This window comes from Athene cunicularia, assembly GCF_003259725.1.
Source record: "Athene cunicularia isolate RWA chromosome Z unlocalized genomic scaffold, athCun1 chrZ_part1, whole genome shotgun sequence".
NCBI classification, from domain to species: Eukaryota; Metazoa; Chordata; class Aves; order Strigiformes; family Strigidae; genus Athene; species Athene cunicularia.
Window position 1 is genome coordinate 10,920,373 of NW_020799142.1, and position 23,873 is coordinate 10,944,245.

General features: G+C 34.3%; 1 protein-coding gene across 4 annotated transcripts in view; it reads right to left on the reverse strand.

The window, feature by feature from the left end:
* The window catches only part of AP3B1 (adaptor related protein complex 3 subunit beta 1), a 150,842-nt gene that overhangs the window by 61,818 nt on the left and 65,151 nt on the right, over window positions 1-23,873 (reverse strand). For all 4 annotated transcript variants that reach the window (XM_026865898.1, XM_026865895.1, XM_026865896.1 and 1 more), the window contains exons 14-19: window positions 21,195-21,304; window positions 11,561-11,737; window positions 7,286-7,472; window positions 6,196-6,326; window positions 3,879-3,990; window positions 2,328-2,484 (exon numbers count right to left, since the gene is read on the reverse strand). In XM_026865898.1, the coding sequence (XP_026721699.1) occupies window positions 2,328-2,484; window positions 3,879-3,990; window positions 6,196-6,326; window positions 7,286-7,472; window positions 11,561-11,737; window positions 21,195-21,304 (874 nt within the window). The remainder of the gene's footprint in view (window positions 1-2,327; window positions 2,485-3,878; window positions 3,991-6,195; window positions 6,327-7,285; window positions 7,473-11,560; window positions 11,738-21,194; window positions 21,305-23,873) is intronic.

Sequence of the window (23,873 nt, forward strand, 5' to 3'; positions counted from 1 at the left end):
GGGGGGGGGGGGAAGCAGTGCACTGAATTTACTTCTTCGTTAATTCTTCTAAATCAGACCACCTAGAAATAAGACCTACAATATCTACAAATATTTCAACCCATTAAAGACGTTATACAGGAGAGCAATTACATGCTGACATTTTTGGTCATATGGAGTATCTTACAGCTAATGGACTTGAGACATTAATCTCTGCACAGTGAAGTTCTGCTAAATTCTTGGCAATGTTGGATTATGTTGCTCCATGCTAACAGCCTCCGAATAGTATTAAAATCTGAATTGTTCGCTTATAATAGTACTATAACTACCAATTAGGAGATTACTCTTTTGTATTAGAGGGAGTTACTACCTAGAAATATGGCAGCAAATGAAAATTGTTTTCTAAGAGTTATCAGGAGCAGATAAATTAGTATTGCACAGAGAAAAAGAACCTTTGCTCTTGGATCTGTAGACAACCATTTTATACTTCCAAATCAGGTGTTTCATACAACACCTGAATCAGCTTCCTCCCCAAGACAATAAATTGGCTACTAAAGTGCTTAAAGGATAACAAGGTTAACAGTAATTAAACAAATCCAGACCATTAAATTATTAAGAGTCCCTTTGGGCTCAAATTAAGCTGTTATACATTTTTGCTTAGCTTTAGGAGCAGTACAAAAGAATGTACTATGCTGCATTAATGTTTGAGATAGCAATATTTTTAGAAGGGAAAAATACAGTGAAGGGGAATTGAAAAAATCTAACGTGACAGAAAGGGAAACAGTTTGGGCAATTCAAGAACTTCTTAGAACTGAATTGCCTAAATCAAATTTAATTATTAAAAATCAGTGCTAACATTTAAGCCATGCTAATAATGCCTACCCATATAACAGAAGTTGAAATCAACCCCACAAATTCTAGCCAAGCATTTTATTTTGAAAGCAGCAAACATGAAGCTTGCAAAGCTAAAAATGAAACATGAGTACACATGAAAAAAACAGTCCAATACAGCATATCTGATGGTTAAAATCATGGTGGAAAATAAGGTACTATAAAAATTGCATTTCAATATGACAACATGTAAAAACTTGTTTGAGGTCAATCAGGTAAACAAAAATTCACTAGCATATACTGTTTAAAGTTTCTTCTTCATGATGTCTAACACAGGTACTGACAAAATTATCTATATTTTATTAATTGCTATTGAATAGAAGCTGTAGTTGCATCAACAAATAAGTTACTGTGAACCCATTATATAAATGAAGTTGGTTTTCAACAATTTAGCTTATCTTTAAAACTAGATTTAAAAATTAAAAGTGTTACTTTATTGTGTATCTGCCAGTTTTGATGGGTAATCATTGTTTACCTTACTGCTTAAAATTTCAGATGTTATTCTAATGAAAAGAATTTACTGGTAACTAGCTTTTTAACTTTGGGATGATGAAAAGCCTGTATTAATTTAACCTACAGATTTCATTTGTTCTGAACAGGAAAAACAATATAAATCACTTTTAAAATCATTAAATTCTGACTTAAATTAATAAAGTCATAATTAGGGCATTATGCTGTGTTTGTTATGGAAGTGGCAAGGCGAGCTGCTTTAATTACTGTCTGTAATAAAAGGAGCAGAGTGCGTACTGCGCCCCAATCAGTGCTGTCAGCCACGACTGAGCTGAGCTGCAAACTCATCAAGTGAGCTGGCAGCAGACTACAGACTAAAGGGCGATCATGTCTGCAGAGGCCACTTGCTGACAGCAGTGGAAGAAACAGATTCATACAATCCAAGGTATTAGCCCCAATTACTCAAAATTTTAATGATACTTTAATACATGATAATGCTGTTGATAATGGGCAATCTTAAAAAGCGCTAACACTTAAATATCTTATGACCGTTTCCCTTCACAGTCCTTGCCTCTAATATTTGGATCATAATCTTTTTAATATAATATTATTTAGAAAAATCAATTGTCTTAGTTACATAATGGAAAAATGTTGAAGGACTTAATTTTAGCTCTCAGCAAAATTGCTGCAAAAGGTAATTAAGTGTTTCACACAATTGTTTGATCACTTATACAGCCTCCCAAGGTTACATCAATTTTCAAAAAGCCACCCAAGATTTTACTGAAGTCAGAAATTAATTCCAAACATAAGAGTAGTTTGATTAAGGAAAATATGTTTAATCAAAATTCCATTCAGACAATGAATATTACTGGCATACACTGAAACAGGAGACAGCAAATACCCCCCCCCCCAAAAAGCCTAATTAAAGGCTTAGCAGACTGTTTACAGGAAGACTGCCTTAACAGCTAGTATCACGAAAAACTAAAACCATAAAAATGCATATCCACCTTTCAGCAGCAGCTCTAGATGTTTTGTTCGCAGTACTTTCCTTGCTGTCTGATTCACTGCCACTTGATTCTTCACTGGAAGAGGAACTCCCACTACTCTCATCACTGCTGCTTTCCTCCTTATCTTCCTTCTCACTTTCACTGCCAGACTCACTCTCTGAAATAAAAACAAATTTTACTTTCGTTTTCTAAATATCTTACATAATTAGTATTTTCAAATCCAAGTTTGTTTTAAATGAAATGTCTAAGTATTTTAAGATCCAATTGCAAGCTTTAGCATTATTTACCCTTTGTCAAAAGCAAGCAGTATCACTTTCCCCTAACATTTACAAAATTTTGTTGGTTAAAGACTAGTCCTCTTCAACCCACAGATGATACTTTATCAAATTAGAAAAACTAATAGTGAAATAATTACATGTGGATTCTTCAGAATTACATAACCTTATCAGGAGTTAGAGATGACCTCAAATTCTCTAATCTATACATTCACTTAACTGCAAGATTATTTTTTCAACCAGTTGCTTAATTAGATAATCTGTTCTTGAATACTGATAGTGATGATGATTGAATCACTGCTTTAAACAAATTATTCATCCTCTAATTAATCATATAGCTACCAAATATTCAAATATCTGAAGTGAATAGATTATTTTCTTGCTTCAAAGATCATTAATTTCAGTGATACAATTCCTAAGCACTTCTGCATTTCCTCAGTGTAGGAATGAGATGAAAAGCTCCATATTCAGATTTTAAGGTGCTCCTCTTTATTCAACTAGATGCTGATGGATGCTGATAATTCTTTTAAGTCTCTAATGATAAACATTTTCTGTGTCTAAAGCCTGGACCTATGAGAATGATGTTCTTCACTACACCTGAATTATATTAACATCTGCTGAAGCAGCTGTCTTGGGGAACCGCCTATCTGGCATTAAGTAGGAGACTGTTCTAAAGAACCTTTGCTCACTGAACTTGATAGGCAGCTGTCAGTTATCTTCTCCATAATCACTCCCATTATAATAAATAGAAAACACTGTGTAGAACTTGAGAGCAATACTACAACATAATTTAGTGAATAAATGCCATAAAAGACTACACAGCTAAACAAGTTCGGCCATTTATTAACACAGCAGCACATGCTATCAAAATCGTACTTCATCGACAATGAATTACAAAAACCATTCAAGACTTCTGGTTCTCAACAACCACACATATGGGCATTCTTCCCTCAGAAAGTTAGGTGCCTTTTGTTTTAATTGGAGTTACAAACACTTACTACTCTTGGTAGACTCAAAGCAGGTTGAAAATATTATGCCAGCTTTTTAAACTGAGAAACAAAGGAAAGAGACTCATTTATTAAACATACAAGCCATATCTATAAAATTAGCAGTTACCGCACAACTATAGTGAATGTAAAATTTTCCCCTGATTTTCTGACTTTGTATGTGGCTCTGGCTTTTTTTGATTTTTTGTTAATTCTTTTTAAGTAGCTGCCATTTCTGAAGATACAGTTCTCCAGGCAGTGGAGATGCAAGTTGCTTCCCAAACACCTACTTGATGAACTGGTATTGGTACACTCACCTTCCTCCTCTTCTGATTCAGAGTAGAACTTTTCCATAGGTTTCTCTTTCTTAATTATACCTAGAATTCCAGTCCATTCCTTTGTCTGTAAATAAATTTCAACAAATTTACTTTTACAGCCAGCAATACAAAAATATACGCACAACACAGCAAAAAAAACGACTCGCAGTAGTAGTATTAACCAGTTTCTAAATAAATCCTCTTAGCAAGAAACTATTAAATTTCTCTTATTTTACACAATTAGGAGAACTAAAAGGAGAACATACCTATAAAATGAGAGATATGTCTGTTAGAGAGTCTAGAAAAAGATTTACTAAGGCAGATTAAAAGCATCAGTAACCATAAATAAATTTCTATGTCAAAAGAACCTGAACTCCAAGAGTTTTATCTCCAGATCCAGCTGTGTTTAGCCTATGACTAGAATGAAGGGTAATTATGGCTAGTCATCACCTCTATCATTTGAAGTTTTAAGGGGAAAACAGATGTGGACCCACTAGGCAGCAGAAGTCCCAGCAGCCACAAAGGAATTATATTTGACTTCCTTTGCAATTCTTCGAATACAAGTAATTCTTACTACCAAGAGAACACCAGAATATGCCAATATTTTGGCCAGACTTCCTTTCTTCCCATATCCTCCTATACTACTAGAGAAGCAGAAGAAAAACTCAGGCCAGGAAATATCAAATAGACAGACAACTATATCAACAGAGTGGTACAGGTCTGCCTTGGTGACTGCTCTGATCTGGACTAAGACTAATTTTTGAAACAGCTTGAACAGTGACTTGCAATGGTGTAGAGCTCTAGAGATGCACTGGGTTCCTCTTAAACACCAAAAGCTGCTAAAGCCTTGTAATGCTCCAACCAGCAACTGGTATTTTAAAAAGCCAGTATTCTTTTGCATATAAATGAAAATTTAATTGTGGATTGCAGCTTAACAGCTCAGCTTCACTCACATACATTGTGTAGGTACATGCAGTATTAGAGGAACCATAAAATTAATGACAATGAAATGACCATTCTCCAAAGAAAATACTTACAGAAAATAATGGGAAAAGGATTTTCATGTTTGTTTTAAGGTTTAAATGGTTGGAGGGAAATATTTTCTGTTATATTGTAGATGGATGTTATTCCATTTGATAAATTTCCTGCAATATGTTTTGTTTTTATGGACGCTGGCACCTTTACACATTCTTTCATGCCAACCCTATCATTTACAATCCCCTGCTTGAGCTGATTGCCTTCAGATTCTCCCCATAAAAGCTTTCAGAAGTTTGTACACAAATACCTCTTTTCCTGAAAAGTATACAAGAAGATAGACAAGTAATATTAAAGTACTAAAGAGAAATGCTTGTTCTACCACATTGGTATTCACTGGGTTCTGCAAGGCATACCTGTTTTTTACAATTTTCTCTACCCATTCTATGCCTAATAGGCAAGTTAATTAATGTGCGATTTACTGTAGAAGTTGGCTCATGGCAAGGACCATGTGCTTTTCTGAGTATACCTGTTACAATGACATACCTCCAGGAGCACCATCAGCACACTACATTTCATTACATTTATATTTCTGTTATTGTTCAATAGCTTTCACTGACATCTAGTAGGACTCTGGTACCTGATGCGTAAATCACAATTCCAATACCAGAACGTGACTTTGCTTCAGTTTACAATCTAGTAACAAAAAGCTATTGGTAGTAGACAACCAGCCCTGTAATGTCAACAAAAGACTAGTTAGTGCACTAACAGGTTATGTTTTAATATTATAACCTTTCCTAATTCTCTCCAGATGATCTGAAATGTAAACCCTGGTCTCTCCCAAACTTTATACTTTGAAACATACATCATTTTTCCCCCTGACATGGCCTTCTGTTTATACACCTACTTTTTTCTGTTTAGACTTGGATTTGACCACGAACAAACCTCCACCCACCTCCTACTTTGGTAGTCCAGCTACACTCATCATTAACAGCCATAACATACTGCAGCACAGAAAATGTAACAGGTATGAAATTGGAAGTGAGATGGAGGGGGAAAAAAGCCCATTTAATCCACAAGCAAAGCAGAAGTGGCCTACAGCTGATCCACTCCTCTCACTGAAAAGAAAAGAGCAAGAATCATGTAGATTTCCAAATGGTCTGCTTCCAAGCTAAAATAAGCAACATGCATGTTCACATGCATTAATGTTTTTTAGTACAGCATACAGATAGAATCTAAATAGTTGTATTTTTAGGTTAATATTCTATATTGACAAGTGCCTTCAGCAAAGTTACTTTTAAAGATGTTGACGTACCGGCTCAGCTACGTCAACATTTCTGACAGAAGGGTCAGGGGCCACCTCTGGCCAGTTGGACAGCTCCAGGTAGCCAGTGGCTCGGCTGTTCAGTGTGTGAGACAAGGTGCCAAGCTGGAAATGATCCCGATCTATGAAAAAAAAGGAGGGAGGGGAGAAATACACAAACATCATGAGCTCTACCACAAAGAGCAATCTTAATCAGGACTAAAGGTAATTGCCATTATATTACCTCAAATGTCATGGAATAAATATAAACTAGGAAGCTCTTCATAGGTCAGAAAACTGATTTCAGTCCATAGATTACAATAATCTCCCCCATAATGGTCAATAAAAAAGCTAATCAGTCAGTGTGTTTAGAGGTGTTGCTCTGAAATGTAGCTTCTCTAAAAATTACTTTACTGTGAATATTAAGAATGACAGCAGAGTTAAACAATCCATATACATGTCTTGGCACAAACACATCCAGAATTTTAATAGTTTTTCTTCAAAATGGAGCTCCTTTTAGAGCTTCAAAACTGGGACTAAGTAAGTACGAAAATTAAAATTGCAAATTGTCTCAATAACAGAGCATTTTTAATTAAGATAACCTGATAACCTTTTAACTTGAGAAAAGAGACAATGGTTCTTACTTGAAAAAGGACTGGGAAAACACACAGGGCAAATTATGATTTTGAAGAAAAATAATAAAAACCTGATCTATGGATATTCAATTTATTTCAGATTCATAAAACATTTACAATACTCACATTAACAATCTTCTATTAAAGTCCAGATAAAAGACTACAGCTATTCTCCTAAACTGAAGAACAGTGTCCTCAAAAGACACACCTTCTGCTATTTAAATCAAATTTAAAATCCACATGAATAGAAATGAATCAGTTTGTCAGGGTTTATCATCAGAGAAATGCACTGTGTTTGCACCATGCAAACCTTTCTTCCTGAAAAGCAAGTAAGCAGAGAGAATACCCTTGCATATTAATCATTTGTATTTGCTAAGTGACACAATTTGTGAGCATTTTTGAAATAGAATAGGCTGCCACATTCCTTTATACAATGAACATTTCCCAAATGATTTTGGCAGTTATACCTTTAAAAGGAGACTCAAGCAATGGGGCAGGTTTCTGTGCCAGAAATATTTTTTTGGCATATTTGCTTAAAGCTCCACTCTTCTCATTCGGAACAATAAGCTGCCTAATAAATCTTGTACGGTCTCTGATGTCGTAGCTTTGATCATACTTGCCGAGATTTAATACATACTGGGTAAGCAATTTTGTCTGTGGAAAAAAACAGGACAAGAACAGAATACAAGTTATTTATGATTATTGATAACTCTGGATAAACATATTTAAAGAGGTAATAAAAATGAATGGTTATGTCAAACAAATGTTGTTCCACAGGGAATATGCATTTCTAAAGCTGCAAATGGAATTCTGCAGCCAAAGCACATGTCCTCTTCTGTATTGGGGAGGTGAATGCTGAGTACTGAGAAGCAGCCATGTGCTAGATTATTAAACTGCTGAAGTGGAAAGAAAGGCATCATTAAAAAAATAATCATATATGGCAAACCCGCTGAAGGGTCTACGTGAGGATAATGAATGTGGAAATACAACTAAAAACATGGCACTCAAAACTTAATCGGAAAAATATGCAGGACATCAAAACATCAGAGGGTATTAGGGGGCTGGCAAACTGCTTCTGCTGAGGTGTGTTTTATGAAGAGATACTGTCCCTGGCATAAGCAGTGTCTGCACTCTGACTGCACTCAGTTACTTTATCCTGAATTATGACCCATTAAAGCAGACACATGAATCACTGAACTGGATTACTGCAAATTATTTGCAGTGCATTTAGCTGTTACTTTTTCATAAAAGCAAGCTGCTGATGCCCTCTAAAAACCAGGATAAAAGACTTCTTCCATTTTTTTCTTGAAGCTTAAAGCCTCCAGTAATATCAGTCATTTATTTATTTATGTAAGAGAGCAACTTATATTATCACAGCTTTTTACAGCATAATAGGACTTCCTAATTTGATGTCTGAGAATATGAACATGTATTAAATAATTTTAATAATTCAGTTAAATTTTTAAAATTAAAAAGAGAATATAAAAAAATCAGGAAGACTTTTTCTGTATCTTAGCAATAACACAGTGTAACCAGAACAACAGTGCTGAACTGACTTGTATCCATTAGATACATTTGAAAGAAGTATGCCACTTTCTTCATACACAAGCAAACAGGAAAAAGAGAAAAAATAATATGCCATCATAAGGAAATAGATTTTTAGCATTTCAACTCAGAATAGATGAATAACGCAGGGTTAAAAATGTATTGTCAAGAAGGATCTTTTCTTTATACAAAGAAGCAACCTTGCATATGTATCTTGTTCATCATGCTATTGTTGTAACCGTAACACAGCTTCAATCATGTGAATGAAAAAAATACATTAATAAAAAAAAGTCAATTTTGTTATGTGCAATCTAAAGATGTAAAAATACTTTTTCAAAACACTGAGTAACCCCTGTAAGTGAAATACACAGATTAAAAAAACAGTTTTAATTTTAACCACATACAGCGCAATGTATGCAAGCATTTCACAAAATACCCTACACTACCAAAGATTTGAAGAAATCAGTCACATTACATAAGAATAATAGCAAAAGCATAGTTAAAAAACACCTTTCAGTGAAACATTTTAAATTTATCTTTTCTCTCTCGTTCCCAAGTATGTTTTGTGAAAAGATATTTTTACCACCAAGGTACTGTTTTAGCTCTGAGAAAGGTAAAACTTTGCCCTATGTATTTCACAGCTTACTGGCAACTATTTCTACATAGGGATATAAAATTTTAAACAACTGCATCAGTCAAAGCATACGCAATCTGCGCTCATGCAGGACTTATGCTGTTCAATCTAAATGGAATTGGAAGGGAGGGTTCCCAGGTAGCATGAATTAAATTAAATGAGGGATACCTCCTGCAGCCTGTGCTATCACTTCTCCTCTGTACAACAAAACAAGAGTCCTGGCTGTCATGGCAGAAAGCTCAGCAGAACAGATCATAAAGCACAGTGGTCTTTGCTTGTGAATTGCTACAGGGATGGAAAAAGTTGAGGGCCTTGCTATCATGGTGGGAACTTTTTCTGTGAGAGTTGATGGAATTAGATAAAGACTTGATCTTGACAGACTGCATTTTCTTTAATGGCATTGTTTTTTTCCATGATCCTTTCCCTTCCTCCCTTTCCTTTCCCCTAAAATTTCTGTTCCATATCATCCAATACAGATAAAGACACAACAAACGTATATGGAAGAATGCTCCCTATCTGCAGGAAATTTCCTTGCAAGCATCATACATAGTATAAATAGTTTTCATGAAAACACCAAGAAAACACTCTATTTTTTTTTTCTTGTCTTATGGCAATGCAACCAAACAAGTAGTGAAACTTTTCTACATGGAGTAGTTAACAGAAAGAATTAATTTTAATTACCAAACAAAAAATAAACTAATGAATACACATCAGTTTTTCCAACAAAGGAATATCCATAAGCCAAAAATTATTTGAGCAAGCACACTAATTTGGTGAAATATAACAGAATCTGCACACCATGACTTCTTCATAGAACAGTAACACAAAGTATTCTGATATATGATATGATGCATTTATTATCATATGTCAACATCGCCTGTTATCTGGACATGCTCATTATACAGGCATAACATAATTTATTTTATCCCCACACTGTTAGAATCTATTACCATTTTTTGTACATTTTGGTTTGACTAATACGAAAAGTATACTTCAAGTCATCTTTCAGCAACATTTCTAGAATTTTCTAGTGGCAATAGTTGTATTTAAGGATTAAATGCCTACCCTATGTTAGCAGCACTTAACCTTTTGGTAGATACTCACTTGAAAAATTTTATAATAAAAGTATCGCCAACAGAGGAGGCTCTATAATGGGAGAAAGAAGCTATCTGTCCTCTCTGACATCATTAGCTTGCAGTAACTTGATTCTTTAGATACATAAGCCTATTGTGCTAAACCACTTTTGACATATCTACGTACACATTAGAACTACTAAAGACTTTTTCTGGTGGGACTCCTACTGTGTTACACAACAGAAACCCATCAAAATCTCTTTATTCTTCCTGCTATATGCAAGAAACAGCTAAAGCAACTAGATGACATTTTCTGCATAACATCTTGTCCTCCTACATGAGTTCCATTTAGCTATCTAGCACATTCATAAGGATTTTTATGTCCCTAAATGATGAAAAAAGGAAGAAAGTTTACCAAACAACATAGACAACTAGAGGAAAGTTGTTCTTATTCATATTCATCCAGGTAGGATTGAACTTGAAACTCTTCATTAAATTATATACAGCCTTTGAAAATTCATGGGGTGATCATAGGATTTAAAGGATAATGGAAATTCTTATAGAATTCATATAAGGGAAAATATCAGCAAATAAAATATTTACAGAAAGGGAAAAAATAAGAGTCTTATTTTCTCCAGAATTTTGTGCTTTTCTCCAAACAAGATTTAACAGATGAGTTTTACCTGTCTGTCCCTCACCTGGTGAAAGAGCTCTTTTAATCTGTTTGGTTGGTGTTGAGCCTCTCCAGGCTAACCTACCACTACTTTTCAATAAAGTAACATTGTATCTTTGAGATTTTCACAACTCATTGACCTTGGATGAAAGGGATAAAGACTTCAAAAAGTATTATGTGGTGGGTTAGGACACAGAGGGAGAAAACATGGGGGTGAGAAGAGGTGGACAGACTGACAATATAGTAAAGTGTACAAGATTTGCCTTCAAGTTTTGAGAAATCCAACTGAAAAATGGCTGGACTTTTTAGGAACTGAAGTAATTCCAGAAATAAATGTTTTAATACCGAGTGAGTAAAGAAGAGTTATTCCTGAGAATAAGGATGTACATACAGGAAAAGTGTTGCCAAGTCCTAAAGGCAAAACCATCATACTCTAGTTTGGAAGGAGCTTTGAATCAATCGAAGTCATCAATCTACTCTGTTAGAATTTTGTATATGAATGGCTTGACCACTTGAGAAGACAATTTACTTTTCCACAACCTAAAACTAAAAAAGAAAAACACCCTTTGATGAAATCCATCATTTAGTAGGCATCTCAGAAGACAGTTTCTTCTGCTTTATCATCATTACTGTATTTGAATAAAGGGTTATGCAACACTTACAATGACATTTCTTGAAAACTGATGCTTAGCTTTTCTACATAGTATAATATGGACTAGTTTTGGTTACTTACATTAAAAAAATCACCACTAATCTATACAGACTGTACAAAACCTACTATGACTCTAAATACATCCATTTCTGAGTTTAAGCTTACCTGCTTTGAGTTTGTTAAATAGAGTTTTGCACCCAAATTTAAGATCTGCAACTTTACAAGGTCATCTTCAGTAGTGAAGCTCTTGGCTGTTTTTCTCAAGACATCAGGTGCGATCTTTGGAACCCGTTCACAGTACTCACCGATGAGCCAGAGAATGCTGGCTCTGGCAACCGGAACCTGAGAAAACATTGTGCACTCTAAGTTAACACATTCACAAAGACTATTTGCATACTTGTATATGACCGTGTTCAGTAACAAGTTAAACAAAATACTGTTTAAAGACAATTGTTGTGCAAGAAATACAGACCTGATACTAAATGCTGTTCAATACCGCCACTGTGGTAGACTGAATAGTCATAGAAACATAAGATACAGATTCTGTTCCAAAACCAATAAAAGTTTACAAAACAAACAGAGCAGGAATGGAAACAGAAACACAGAAGTGATGTGTTCAAGTTCACAGTACAAGCTGGTGGCAGTTGGGAAGAGAATCCAAGCCTTCAAAGTGTGATTAGGAATTCTTGCCACTAGGTTACACTAAACACCATGCTGAAACAAAACAGTGGGTTTTTTGTGACTATATTCATATAGAAATGGTTTCCAGCAATACAACTTTCCTCAAAACCTGCTTATCTACTTTAGAAGCTCAAGAATTTCTTTAAGACTATTGCTATCCTTCATTTTTATTTAAAATTTTATGATAGTAAGAGTCATATTTTTGCATAAGTCCAAGGCCACCGGAACACTGAATTTTGGAGACACAGGAGTTCAAATTCAGGATTCTCAATTTCTGAATAGGATCTATCTTTTCCCTTAACTGAAATCAGTCTGATGAGAAACTTCACACAGGTCTTACTGTTTTGGAACTATTTGACTGTTTCACTGAAATAACTGACAGTAGCAGTTTTTAGATTAAATCCCAGTGTATGGTACTCACTTCAAAAGCACAGCACTGTCAAAATGGAAAAGCACAGAAGGAAACAGAAGCTCATGCTTCACACAGAGTTTAGCTAGAAGTAGTTACTGAGTTAAATGAAATAATACATGCACGCTGTTCTCAAAGGTGAACTAGCCTATATTACCTGGTGGTCAAATTAAAAATTGCATCTGTGTTAGACACCTCCCTAAAAATATTGTTCTCCTTCCTTAAGAGGAAGGAAGAAAGTATGCAATGAGAAAATTCTACACAGAAGCATGTCTTGCATAGCATCTACACACTATGGTGCTCTCATGTGCTGTGCAGACTCTTGTTCAACAGATGTTGAAATATGATGGAGAAAACATAACTGTTCTATCATATCAAATGACTGGCTGTAGTTTAGAAAAAAAAGAAAGCTTCCAAGTGTGACTGTAATTTCAGCTAATTTTGCTGTTTTTATAAAAAAGTAAAAACCATTTGTACTAACACCTTCAGTTACTCCCTACACTACAGTGATCTTTTAAAATAAGCTTACACCAAAGCCAGCACAAGTTCTGTCTTAAGAAAGATTCACAGGAGAAACAAGCTTTATAACTTCAGCATTGTGGTTCTCAAAGCACTCATTCTTAGCATCTTTTACATGTTTTAATTATTTTTACAGCATATGTCAGTTATTCATATATAAGTATCTATTTTTCAGAATTACAATGGGAACAAACTATTAAGTATCCTACCTACCCTGTATACACATAAAATTTGGAAGTACTGCTTTCCAGTTATACTCATAAAATGTAACAGAAGCAAGTAAATACCAAAGTTCAGGATAGCAATACCCAAACTACAGCCTCCAGTCCCTAAAAATGGTCCACTAAGCCATACTAGAGAAATACTAAGTGTGTTCACAAGGAATTTTAATGATTAAACATGATTACTGCTCAAAAACGTCTAGGAATAGCTTTGAGTAAAATCCTGACAATACCTTCCTCTATACTTCACACTGTTGCAAATACACATACCGACAAAAATATAAGCAGGCATGTCATGGGGAAAACAGTGGACTGCCTCTGCTGAAAGAGAAAACAACTAGATCATGGCAAGACAGAATACAGGAGTCCAAAAACATCTCCTCAAGAGATAAATGCCAATTCTTAATATGGAAAAGGTATTTAAGGTAGAATTAACATAATATTGTAGGAGTGATATAATACAGTGATTTTTACATAAATATATGTAAATACTGATTGAGATACAGGGGTTTTTTGTGAATTGACAAAAAATGTAAACGGCCTTGGAACTTACATTGTGAGAGAGGGGAACAAGCTACTGAACAACGGCACTAAATATAAAAACTTTAAATGCAGTCAGAATATGTTCTCCTGTGAAATGGTTAGACTGATGCCATTACTGTACACTGATTTCAGAAGGGAAAGAGGTTATTTCTAATGTTCCAAAGGTTACACTGCATTAAGACCTCACTCCCAATCTATTATTTTAAATTGGGCTAAAGAATAGTAATTGAGTGGTACATTAAATTTTCCAGTATTGGAACAGTTCAAGTTGCCTGCTATACAGATAGATACCTCTAAATAAGAATATATAGTCAACTTCAGATTTCAGTTATGCTAGATTTATTTTTCTAAAATATTTCATTATAGACTTGTTAAAATACTAGAATTCTATAACAGATCACCAAGTACCACAGTTTGGGCTACAGCCTATTAGAAATATCCCTTTTCCTATTATTGTCTTTCCATAAAGCAAAAATAGCTCACAGAGCAGACCAATTTCAGTAACAGTATTAATTAAGAAAGACAAACATCAGTATTGTACTCTTCCTAGTCAAACCCAGGTCTACACTTTAAAACCACAATGAAATATATTTAAATATACTTAAGCAGTGTGTATTTAAGTACAGTGGTTTACTCCTTAAAGCTTTTTCCCAGTTTACAAAATGTTATTATTAGAGTAATAAGCTAGTTTTAGCATGTAAAATAAATAGACTAAACAAAGCATGATTTGAAAAATAGCAACACTGGAAGACAGATGAAATTTCTCATGAGACTCTGCTTTTTAACCAGGTGTTTACCTTACTATGTAAATACTGTATATATTAAATACAATTTTGTGCAAAAAGAATCAATATTAATTAGAGACTTTCTGAATCAAATCCTGAGTGGAAGCCATTTTAATCAAAAGTGTATGTGTAACTGATGAACCCAATGTTTCTGTGTCACTAGATTCCTTTGGGGTCAAAACCACACAATATTTTCAGATTTCTTTTTTCCTGCTTAAGTCTTCCAGTCCTCAAGCATGTAACACCAAGTGCATGATCCTGCAGCTGTTATTTCCAGGGCATTCAAAACAGCAAACAAGAAATGAAGCCACTTCTAGACCTTCATTGCCTTTTGCAGTATAGCTGCTATAGGAACCTTGAATTGACAAAAACGCAGGAAATAATACTTTCATTATTCAGCCCTGCTCTGCATTATCCTCAAAGGCAAACAGGACTGTAAATTACTTTGCCTGATGTTTTATTCCATATGCCCTGAGCAAGTGGTTAAGTGCACTTTTTAAGCCTTAGTACCAGAAGGCAGTTTCTACTGCCACTTTAACCCATTACCTGCCCGGAGGAAAATAAATAAATGGTTAAAAAATAAAAAATAAACCAAACAAAAAACCAGCCAGACCCTCTCCCCTCAATGCAAGACTGTGGTTACTTACACGCGTTAGAGAAAGACATTATAAAGGTTTTATAGATCGCTCTAAGCAGCGCAATTAAAAAACTATTGCAGTTCAGCTCTAATATTATTACACAACGTACTAAAGTACAACTTAAAATCATCAATTCTGGTTATTCACATTTGTCACAAAATGAGGAGATATTCAAATTGCAATTGAAGTCTAATTCTCTGAATCCAGAAGAAAATTTGCATTTTTTCACATTTTACTTGGAACCAGGAATGGAAAGCGGAATGAAGTTGATGTGAAATGTCAGACTGACAACAAGAAGAAAAGGTATACAGGAAAGTACAGGAGTAAAATACAAGTGTTGGGTTTTTGTTTTCAAATGGTAGACCTTCAAGGCCTCCTCCATTATTTGAACCTCTACACATAAAATTGGTTTTAAAAAAGATCTCCACTGATGACTGCCACCTCTTACATAGTGTACAGGTTTTGTTTAAGTTGTGCTTTGTTCAAGTTGAATATTTGTTTCAAGTTCAGTGTACAGTGTCCCTGGACACAATGTCCCATAGGCCATGTATTCCCCTCAAATTCTAAATTATTACCTAGTTATTAGAGCAAGCAAAACCAAACAAAAACAACTGTCCGTTAAAGTGTTACATAAAGGTTTAAGAATACATTATTAAGGTGTATCCTAGGGAAAAGAATGTAGCTGGAATCTGAAGCTTGCAGAACTGAAAGACATATGAACATATCAATGGTGTCATACCCTGTGATACCTTCCCAACATTGAAGGAAAGGAGAACTTACTTAAAAAAAAGCAAGTCACATCTGCTGTGAAGCCGTATTGGAAGCACAGCAATAAGCAGTATTTACATAGTAATACTGCAGAAGAACTTAGTTTGTTATTGTTGGATGAATGGACAGAGCAGTGACAAAAATGCCCAGTCCCCTATTCTAGTAATAAACCAGAAATTAGTAATTCTTAATTGCTTCTGTAAGTAACATTCTTTTCCCCACACATTAAGCTCTTCAAAGTTACATACATCTATCTCATTTTTCCTCCAAATCTGCAATTCCTTATCCTGTCTTTATCCCATCAACAAGTGTTCCTCCACATCTCTAGATCAGAAAACATTTCAGACTTCTCTCATATTCTCATACATATTGTACAAGGAACTAGGAATAAGTCTGCAATGAAAATCAAGAATGTCAGAATTCACCAGCTATCAAAAGAAAAAAAAAACCAAAACTGTCTTAGTAGTACTGCAAGAAAAAGTCTGGAGCAAAATCACACCAGAACTACAAGATTCCTATCACCCAGAAAGCAATCACTACTGGGTACAATGTACCATCATAACTTATTTTTCTAAAAAGAAAAATGCAGAAACTAATTTGGACACTAGTGCAGCTTATTTATATGAGGAAATACACAAATGTAGAACACCACTGACGCACTGCCCAGAGAGGTTGTAGGTGCCTCCCCCCTGGACGTGTTCAAGGCCAGGTTGGATAGGGCTTTGGTCTAGCGGAAGGTGTCTGGGCCCACGGTTGAAACTAAGTAATATGTAAGGTCCCTTCCAACCTAAAGCATTCTGTGACTCTATGATTCTTACTCAGAGATAGTTCTTGCTAGGTTGATTTAAATTCATTCATTGCTAAAATGAATTAAGATAAATCAAAAGAGGCACACGTTGGATTTAAACAAAAGTCTCTTGTGTTAATCCAGTTTAATCAATGCAGTCCAACCAATACATTTTAACTTAATTCAGATTAAATGGGCAAGTACTTGCACTTAAGACAAATTCTGGACCACAGGTGTTTTGAAGGAAAGATTTTCTAAGAGTAGACTATTCCACACATATTTGACAACATTCTAAAAACTTTTGAAAAAGCAACAAAACAACTTTGAAAATGTCATCCTTTACAGGGTGGAAAAATCACTCTCATTAATAGAAAAGGACTAGATAATAGAAAAGATAAAAACCCAGTTACAATGGAAGGCAATCATCAGATGTCCCACAGGGACCTGTAGGTGAAAACATGCTGTTCAACAGATTTCCAAGTAACCTAGAAGAGGGCTATTTAGTGAGGAGACAGTCTGCTAAAACAAAATTATTCCAGGTAATCGAAACTAAACCAGAGTCTAAAAACTTGAAGATGAGTCATCAGTGACACTTAAAAATTCATCAGAAGCGGTGCAGTTGGCCTTGAAACATTAATAACAGGACTTGGAAAAAAAAAAATTCTATATACACTGATGGACCCCTAACTATTTATAGGGAAAAATATCTTGGAATCATGAACATTTTCAGAGTAAGCAAGTAATATCATGTCACTGCATAAAATTTTTCCTTTTTTTCCTTCATAGTATGACTACTGTGTATGCTTCTGGTCACCCCACTTCAAAAACCACACAAGTATCAGGCAAGACAAAGAGAAGGGGGAAAGGCTGATCAGAGATGGAATATGAGAAGAGATCAGAATTTTTAGATTAGTAAGCATGATGATGTGGCTAGCAAACTCAAGCTTCCAGTAAGCAGCTGAGAAAGTACACTGAAGATGCATCACAATGAACTTGCTCTTATCTTTAAATCCCTTTCCCTAAAGCACCAGTTTTGAAGATGTGACTACGCTATTAAGAGGACTTTTGAACTCAAACAGTCTCTCCTTCTTTAAATGGTCCTTTCTCACATGAGTATTTCTTAAACTGTCACTCTAAAAACTATACACACAAAACTAATTCAGCTGACCTCACAGTGAACACCTAACACAAACTAGCACTGCCTAGATCTCTGGCCCACAGCTTACCAAGTAATTAAACTGTAAAGTATGACGACATTATTAACACATTAACAGCCAAATGAAAACATTATGATTTTAAAAATCAGAGTTTAAAGAGATTGAATTATTCTCTTGTTTTATATCTTTACAACACCATCAGAGATGCATTTATCAGTTACAGCTTTTGAAGTGTGTGGAGGAAAGCAGCTGGAATACAGATAGACAGAGCTACACTATGCAAAGGTCTAGGTACTCAACAAATACGACACAAAATAAACCTCACAGATCTTTGCCTGGGCACACCTGAGATAAAAGTTTAAGGTACAAATGATAACATATAAAAGCAAAAGAAGGAAAATAAGCACTCTTTTCAGATATGTAAGAAAACATCAATTAAAGGGCAAACTGAAATGGACCTAATCTAAACTTTACTGTAAATGAGTTGGTGGTGTACTTGAGCTCAGTAGTTCTTAACTGAACTTCCTAGTATTTCTTACAGTTCATCAGTTATATTTAGCTTACTATCCATCATACCACCTTCTAAATGGTTTCTGTAGATGAAGACAAGAATGGAGACTAGATGAAGATGAAGAATGAGTAAATTTCAGACTGGATTACCTGAAAGAAACGTTGCTACAGAAGGTTTTTAAGCACCTCATCACTGACAATCACAATCTCAGGCTAACACAAGTGAAATTTATAACAACATGAATAAAATAAATTCAGGCTCCAACCCAAAAATGTATTCCATCCAGTTTACACCAATTTTGTTTATTTTATTGGCTAAGTGTTTATCATTTACCTAAACTAAATCATGACAGAACAATCAAAAAGTTTATTTTTATGTTAAGAGCTTTTAGATGTAATTGTATTTAATTCTGTTCCTGCTTTTGGTTGTGTTTTAATTTCAATTGTATTAATTTCCATTTCTATAAACTCTAAGAAGCACCACGAAATTTCTTTGACCACACCCCACCGACCCTCCTGTTACTTTCAAGTTCTTTCAAGACCACTTTAAAGACACAGAGGAATATAGTAGGTTCTTTAAGTTTCAGTTGCAATTTTAAAAGAGCCCTGAAATACTTTTCCCAACAGAAGAGCTCAGGGGAAAAAATAATCTGTGTAAAATATGTGTGTACAAAAGTGTGTGTGTATGTATGTATACAGTATGTCAACGTAATAGAAGGAATCCTTGCTTTGTGCCTCTCCATCTTACATCAGACAAAAAACAAGGTAACTATGTTATGTCTACGCACAACCACCCTAGCCATAGTAAGATCAGTGTTTAAAATACACATGCAGATCTTGGGAATTCCAGTAATGCTTTATTAAATGTTGAAATTTCAAACTCATATCCTCAGTAACTATATAATCCAAACAGCACTTTCCTTAATGTGTAAAAATATGCTTATCCTTTTAAGAAGTGTCTGAAAGGCTTGGGGGGTTGGACTAGATGACCTTTAAAGGTCCCTTCCAACCCAAACCATTCTTTCTGTGAAAGAATACATCCATTTTCAAACATAATAGGTGAAAGTTATTTCAGGATAATGATATGGCATTCAAATTATAAATATGAACTTCCAAATTTATTCTTTACTCCAAAGTCCTAAATATACTGAAAAAGATAAATTTCTTGAAGTTACTATTAAAAAATTACAGGGAAAAATGTAAAACAAGATGTACAACAATTATCATGGACAGCCTACAACAACATTGCCACTGCCTCCTTCTTGAATAAGAAGCATGATTCAGATACAGATTTAAATTTTTAGTTTATTTCTATGACTGCTCTGTATCACAGACTGTTTTCCTACTAATTACCTTTTTCTGACATTCTGTACAACCTCATTACTGGCAAACATGAGTACCTCAAAGTAGTTCAGGTACTGCATGGGCCTTTTTTTCCCTTATCCAACTTACAAAAGTATTTTCTTTTCCAAAAAAGTTCCTTGTATTTAAAACTTGAAATATATACTCAAAAGTATTAATTGTATAAAATAGTCACAAAACTTTAAAGTTAAACAGAACATTTAGAAAACAACCACTTTTTCTTGTACAATATATGCAAATAAAGTGACAAACTCACTTGAGGAAGTGCCAGAAGATGTGTATAACAAGATTATACACAATTCACAAGACTGCAACTATCAATCAAAATATTGCACAAATTTTCTGAACACAGGTGATTATTATAAAATAGGTAATACTTATTTGATATGTAATTAGCAGGAGTATCTTATAGCCTCTTCCAATTCTGGATATGGTCAATGCAATAGAATTGTATTTACATCAGTGATGAAGTTTATCATCAACTCTTGGAGGCCAAATATTTACTTGTTTAATCTGTTCAGTAAGCATGAACTGAGAAGAGCACTTTTTTTTTTTTTTAAATATTCTAAACTTTGCCAAATTCAACTATGGAAAATAGAAGATTCACTGATTTAGAAACTATTTACTGCTCCATCATCAATACATGTGTAATTATATTACACTGAACAATCCTATTTATAGCATTTACAGAAAAATTATTACAGACAGATCAAAATCTGTCACCTCTGGACTATGATGCAATAGGTAGCTAATAGTCTTCAGTCCTATACTATAATTTAGGATAGACCACTAAATGTTTTATCAATAACTGGGACTGTGAGGAGAATTTGGGAAGTACATAGTGACATACCTAAACGTTGATTTAATCTAAGGAGAGATAACAGGCAATAATGCAAATTTTACTGTTAAATGTCAAAGAATCTTAAAACCTGGAAGATAAAAATGCAACTTCAAGAATCATTGCAACACACTCACAGAAGTATGTCTGGTACCAGGGAAAGGTCAAGTGATTTGTGGGTAGGGAAGAAGATCTAGGATAAATTTTTTTAGACTTTATCCCAGATCAGTAAGACAACAGGCTGAAAATCTGCCTGATGTTTTGCCTTATTTTCATTTCACCATACCCAATCCATGTTCTAAACCTGCTACTCATCTTGGTTTAATGATACTAGCAACATTCAACATTTCAAGGGAGCTCTTTCAAAATAGCTTCCCAGATCGAAGGCACAAAGTGAGCCATCTGATAGCTTCCATTTCTTTTTCCTTAAGATCGTGAAAAATGATATTTTACATCAAAAATAAAAAATTAAGTTGTATTTCTCTAATATATCTATACCCATTTATGGTCCAAATTCAAAGGAGATCATGTGATTTTTATCAGTCAACAAGGAAAATAAGACACTATGCACAAATACTCACTGTAATGTTATCCAAGAGTTTGGCCATATGCTTAATAATTTCACCATGGTGAGCTGGCTGGGTTTGCAGCAGTTTCTTAATGACAACAACACTTTCAGCAACTACAATTTCTGTTTAAGACAAAACAAATTATTAATATTTAAAGCATTTATGGCAGAGAAAAACCATAAATGATTGTAAAAGATGTTATCAGCTTTCGAAATATGCTTTGCAGAACTGAATTCTGCTTACTTGGTAACAAAGATGTAAACCACTCTACTAAGTAATACAAGTTCAGCTTCCAGAATCGAGTTATAAGCAGCAAAAAGAGGACAGAGAAATGTTCTAAATGTAAAAATATCACCCCATTACATAGTTTTCTTGAAATTGCTTTTTAGTAAAGCTGTACTTTATATTTTTCCTTTTCAAACTGAGAAACAGCATGAAAAGTTTTCCATTGAAATTATGCATAATCATGTAATTTGCTGTCTGCATTAAAAATACATACACTTGTTTAATTTTCGAAGAAATATACAATGTTAAAAGTAACAGTTCATTCATAAAGAAGAGAAATATCTAAAGATTTTCTTTGCAGTTTTTCTCCTTCTTAATGGTCTCTCTCAGGTCTGTAACCTAATCTCTAGTACATTCAAATGAAGCTTCTAAATAGCAAGCTATTTTAAGTTTTATGCCAAAGGCATGTATTGAAGTGCTTAAGTACAGTAACAAGTAGCATTCACAGTGTGATCAACTTGTATGAAATGTACAGTTTTTGAAGCTGAAAAAAACCCACTTGTGAAGAGCTAAGCTTCTATACAAGAGTAAACTCAGGATGTAAGGAAAATTAAGGAAAGTCAAACACAGCCAAAGCTGAAACCAAAACAAAGACTATTGCAAGAGTTCAAGATAATTCTAATTTTTATTTATACTACAAAAAGGGAGTAACTATTTCTCCTAAACTATCAATGTTTAAAACAAAGAAAAAGCCTAACTACCATTCGTTAAACATCATAGAGGTATTCCTACATTACAAGAATTAATCTGACTCACGGACCATTCATTCAGCAATTAAGCAAGCTGAAGTTTCAAAAGAATGGTATGGGGAAGAGATGTCTAAACTTTTTTTTTTTTTTAAGAAAGTGAACTTCTTTATGGGGAAAGCCTTTTCAGAAGCTTCGAGCATGCATCGTTATGCCATAAGCCTCTGAAATGCTTAAAATTTTAGCTTGCAGCTTTTTGTGTCATCCTTTATTTGACATGGCATCTCAGTCATTTTTTTCTAGACTAATTTCTTGAAGCAAGGTTAACTTGTTCACTTCTCTTATCTCAAGGTCTTGCACAATCCTAAAGATCAAGTTAATTTAGATTGTGTATTGCCAGATATTAAAATAAGACAATTCTGAAAACTTTAAAAGTTGCAATCTGGAATATTTAGAGTGGGCAACAGTGTAATGACAATCTTCACCATTAAGTGTTTTATGATACTACTTAGCAAGGGGAATGGTTAAGCAAAATAAAACCGAACCCAAAAAAATGACTGGACAGGAAGTCATTATTAAACATGCTTGCTAGTAATGTAGAACTGATCATGATAAAATGAAGTGCAGTAGATGACATGTCACCAAAGGAACTACTTTCATGCAACCCAAGGCAGCAAATTTAAAGAACCGAACCAGAATTGTAAGCAACTAAAGTAGTATTATTCCTTTTACATGAGTCTAGATACCAAAAAAGAAAGTAGAAACAAAACCAAAATGAATTTCTATTAGAATAAGGACTGACATAGTCCAGAAAAATAAAGAGAGGCTCTTTGAGGCTTGCTTTGTGTACGTGAAAAAAATCAAAAACTACACATTTAGTTTCAAAGACATAAAACCCAAAACAAAACGGGGAGATAAAACTGACATTCCAAATGAGCAGTAAGAAAATTCAAAGATTTAACTCTGCTAGAATTATCAGAGAAAAAGTGCATACAAGGTAATGATAAATGAATGCAAGAATTTCAGAACAGAGTGTAAATCATATTCCATCTAAGCAGTCATAGAAAGTAAATCAAATTCTTAAAATAAAGACTAAATATAGGAAATCTGATCAGGAATGCCTTTATCAATAAAGAAGTCTACAAGAGGTATCAGCAACTTCAATTTTCATGAGTCATAGTAAAAATCTTAGTATAGTGTTCACTGCTAGCTTTCTTCAAACAATTTTGAAGCAATATGGAAATGACTACTCTGAGTAGGATAATCCCTGAAGATCCTGGAGCATGACAACTCAAAAACCTAAAAAATATTCAGTCATACAGTGTTCCATTTTGTAAAATAATAATGTACACAAAAAAACAAGGTAGTGGACTTGTGGGGACCAAATTACATACTTTTTTTAAAATCAAGAATTTGGCCACATTATAATGGAAACTCAGAAAAAGACCTTAGCAAGGAGTTAATTAGCAAAGAACATTCAAATGCTGCATCCTGAAATACTACATTTGATACCATTGATACCAATTTTCTTCCATTTACATTAACTGATACTTGCAGAAACTGAAACTGAAGACTAATTTATCCACAGTCTATAATTTGTATAATTACTATTTCTAAAAGCAGCAAAACCGCATCAACTGTTTTTGGAAGGAATATACCAGCTGAATCTCATAGCAAGTCTGTACAAGTGATTAAGTGCACCCTCAGCAAGTTTGAAAAC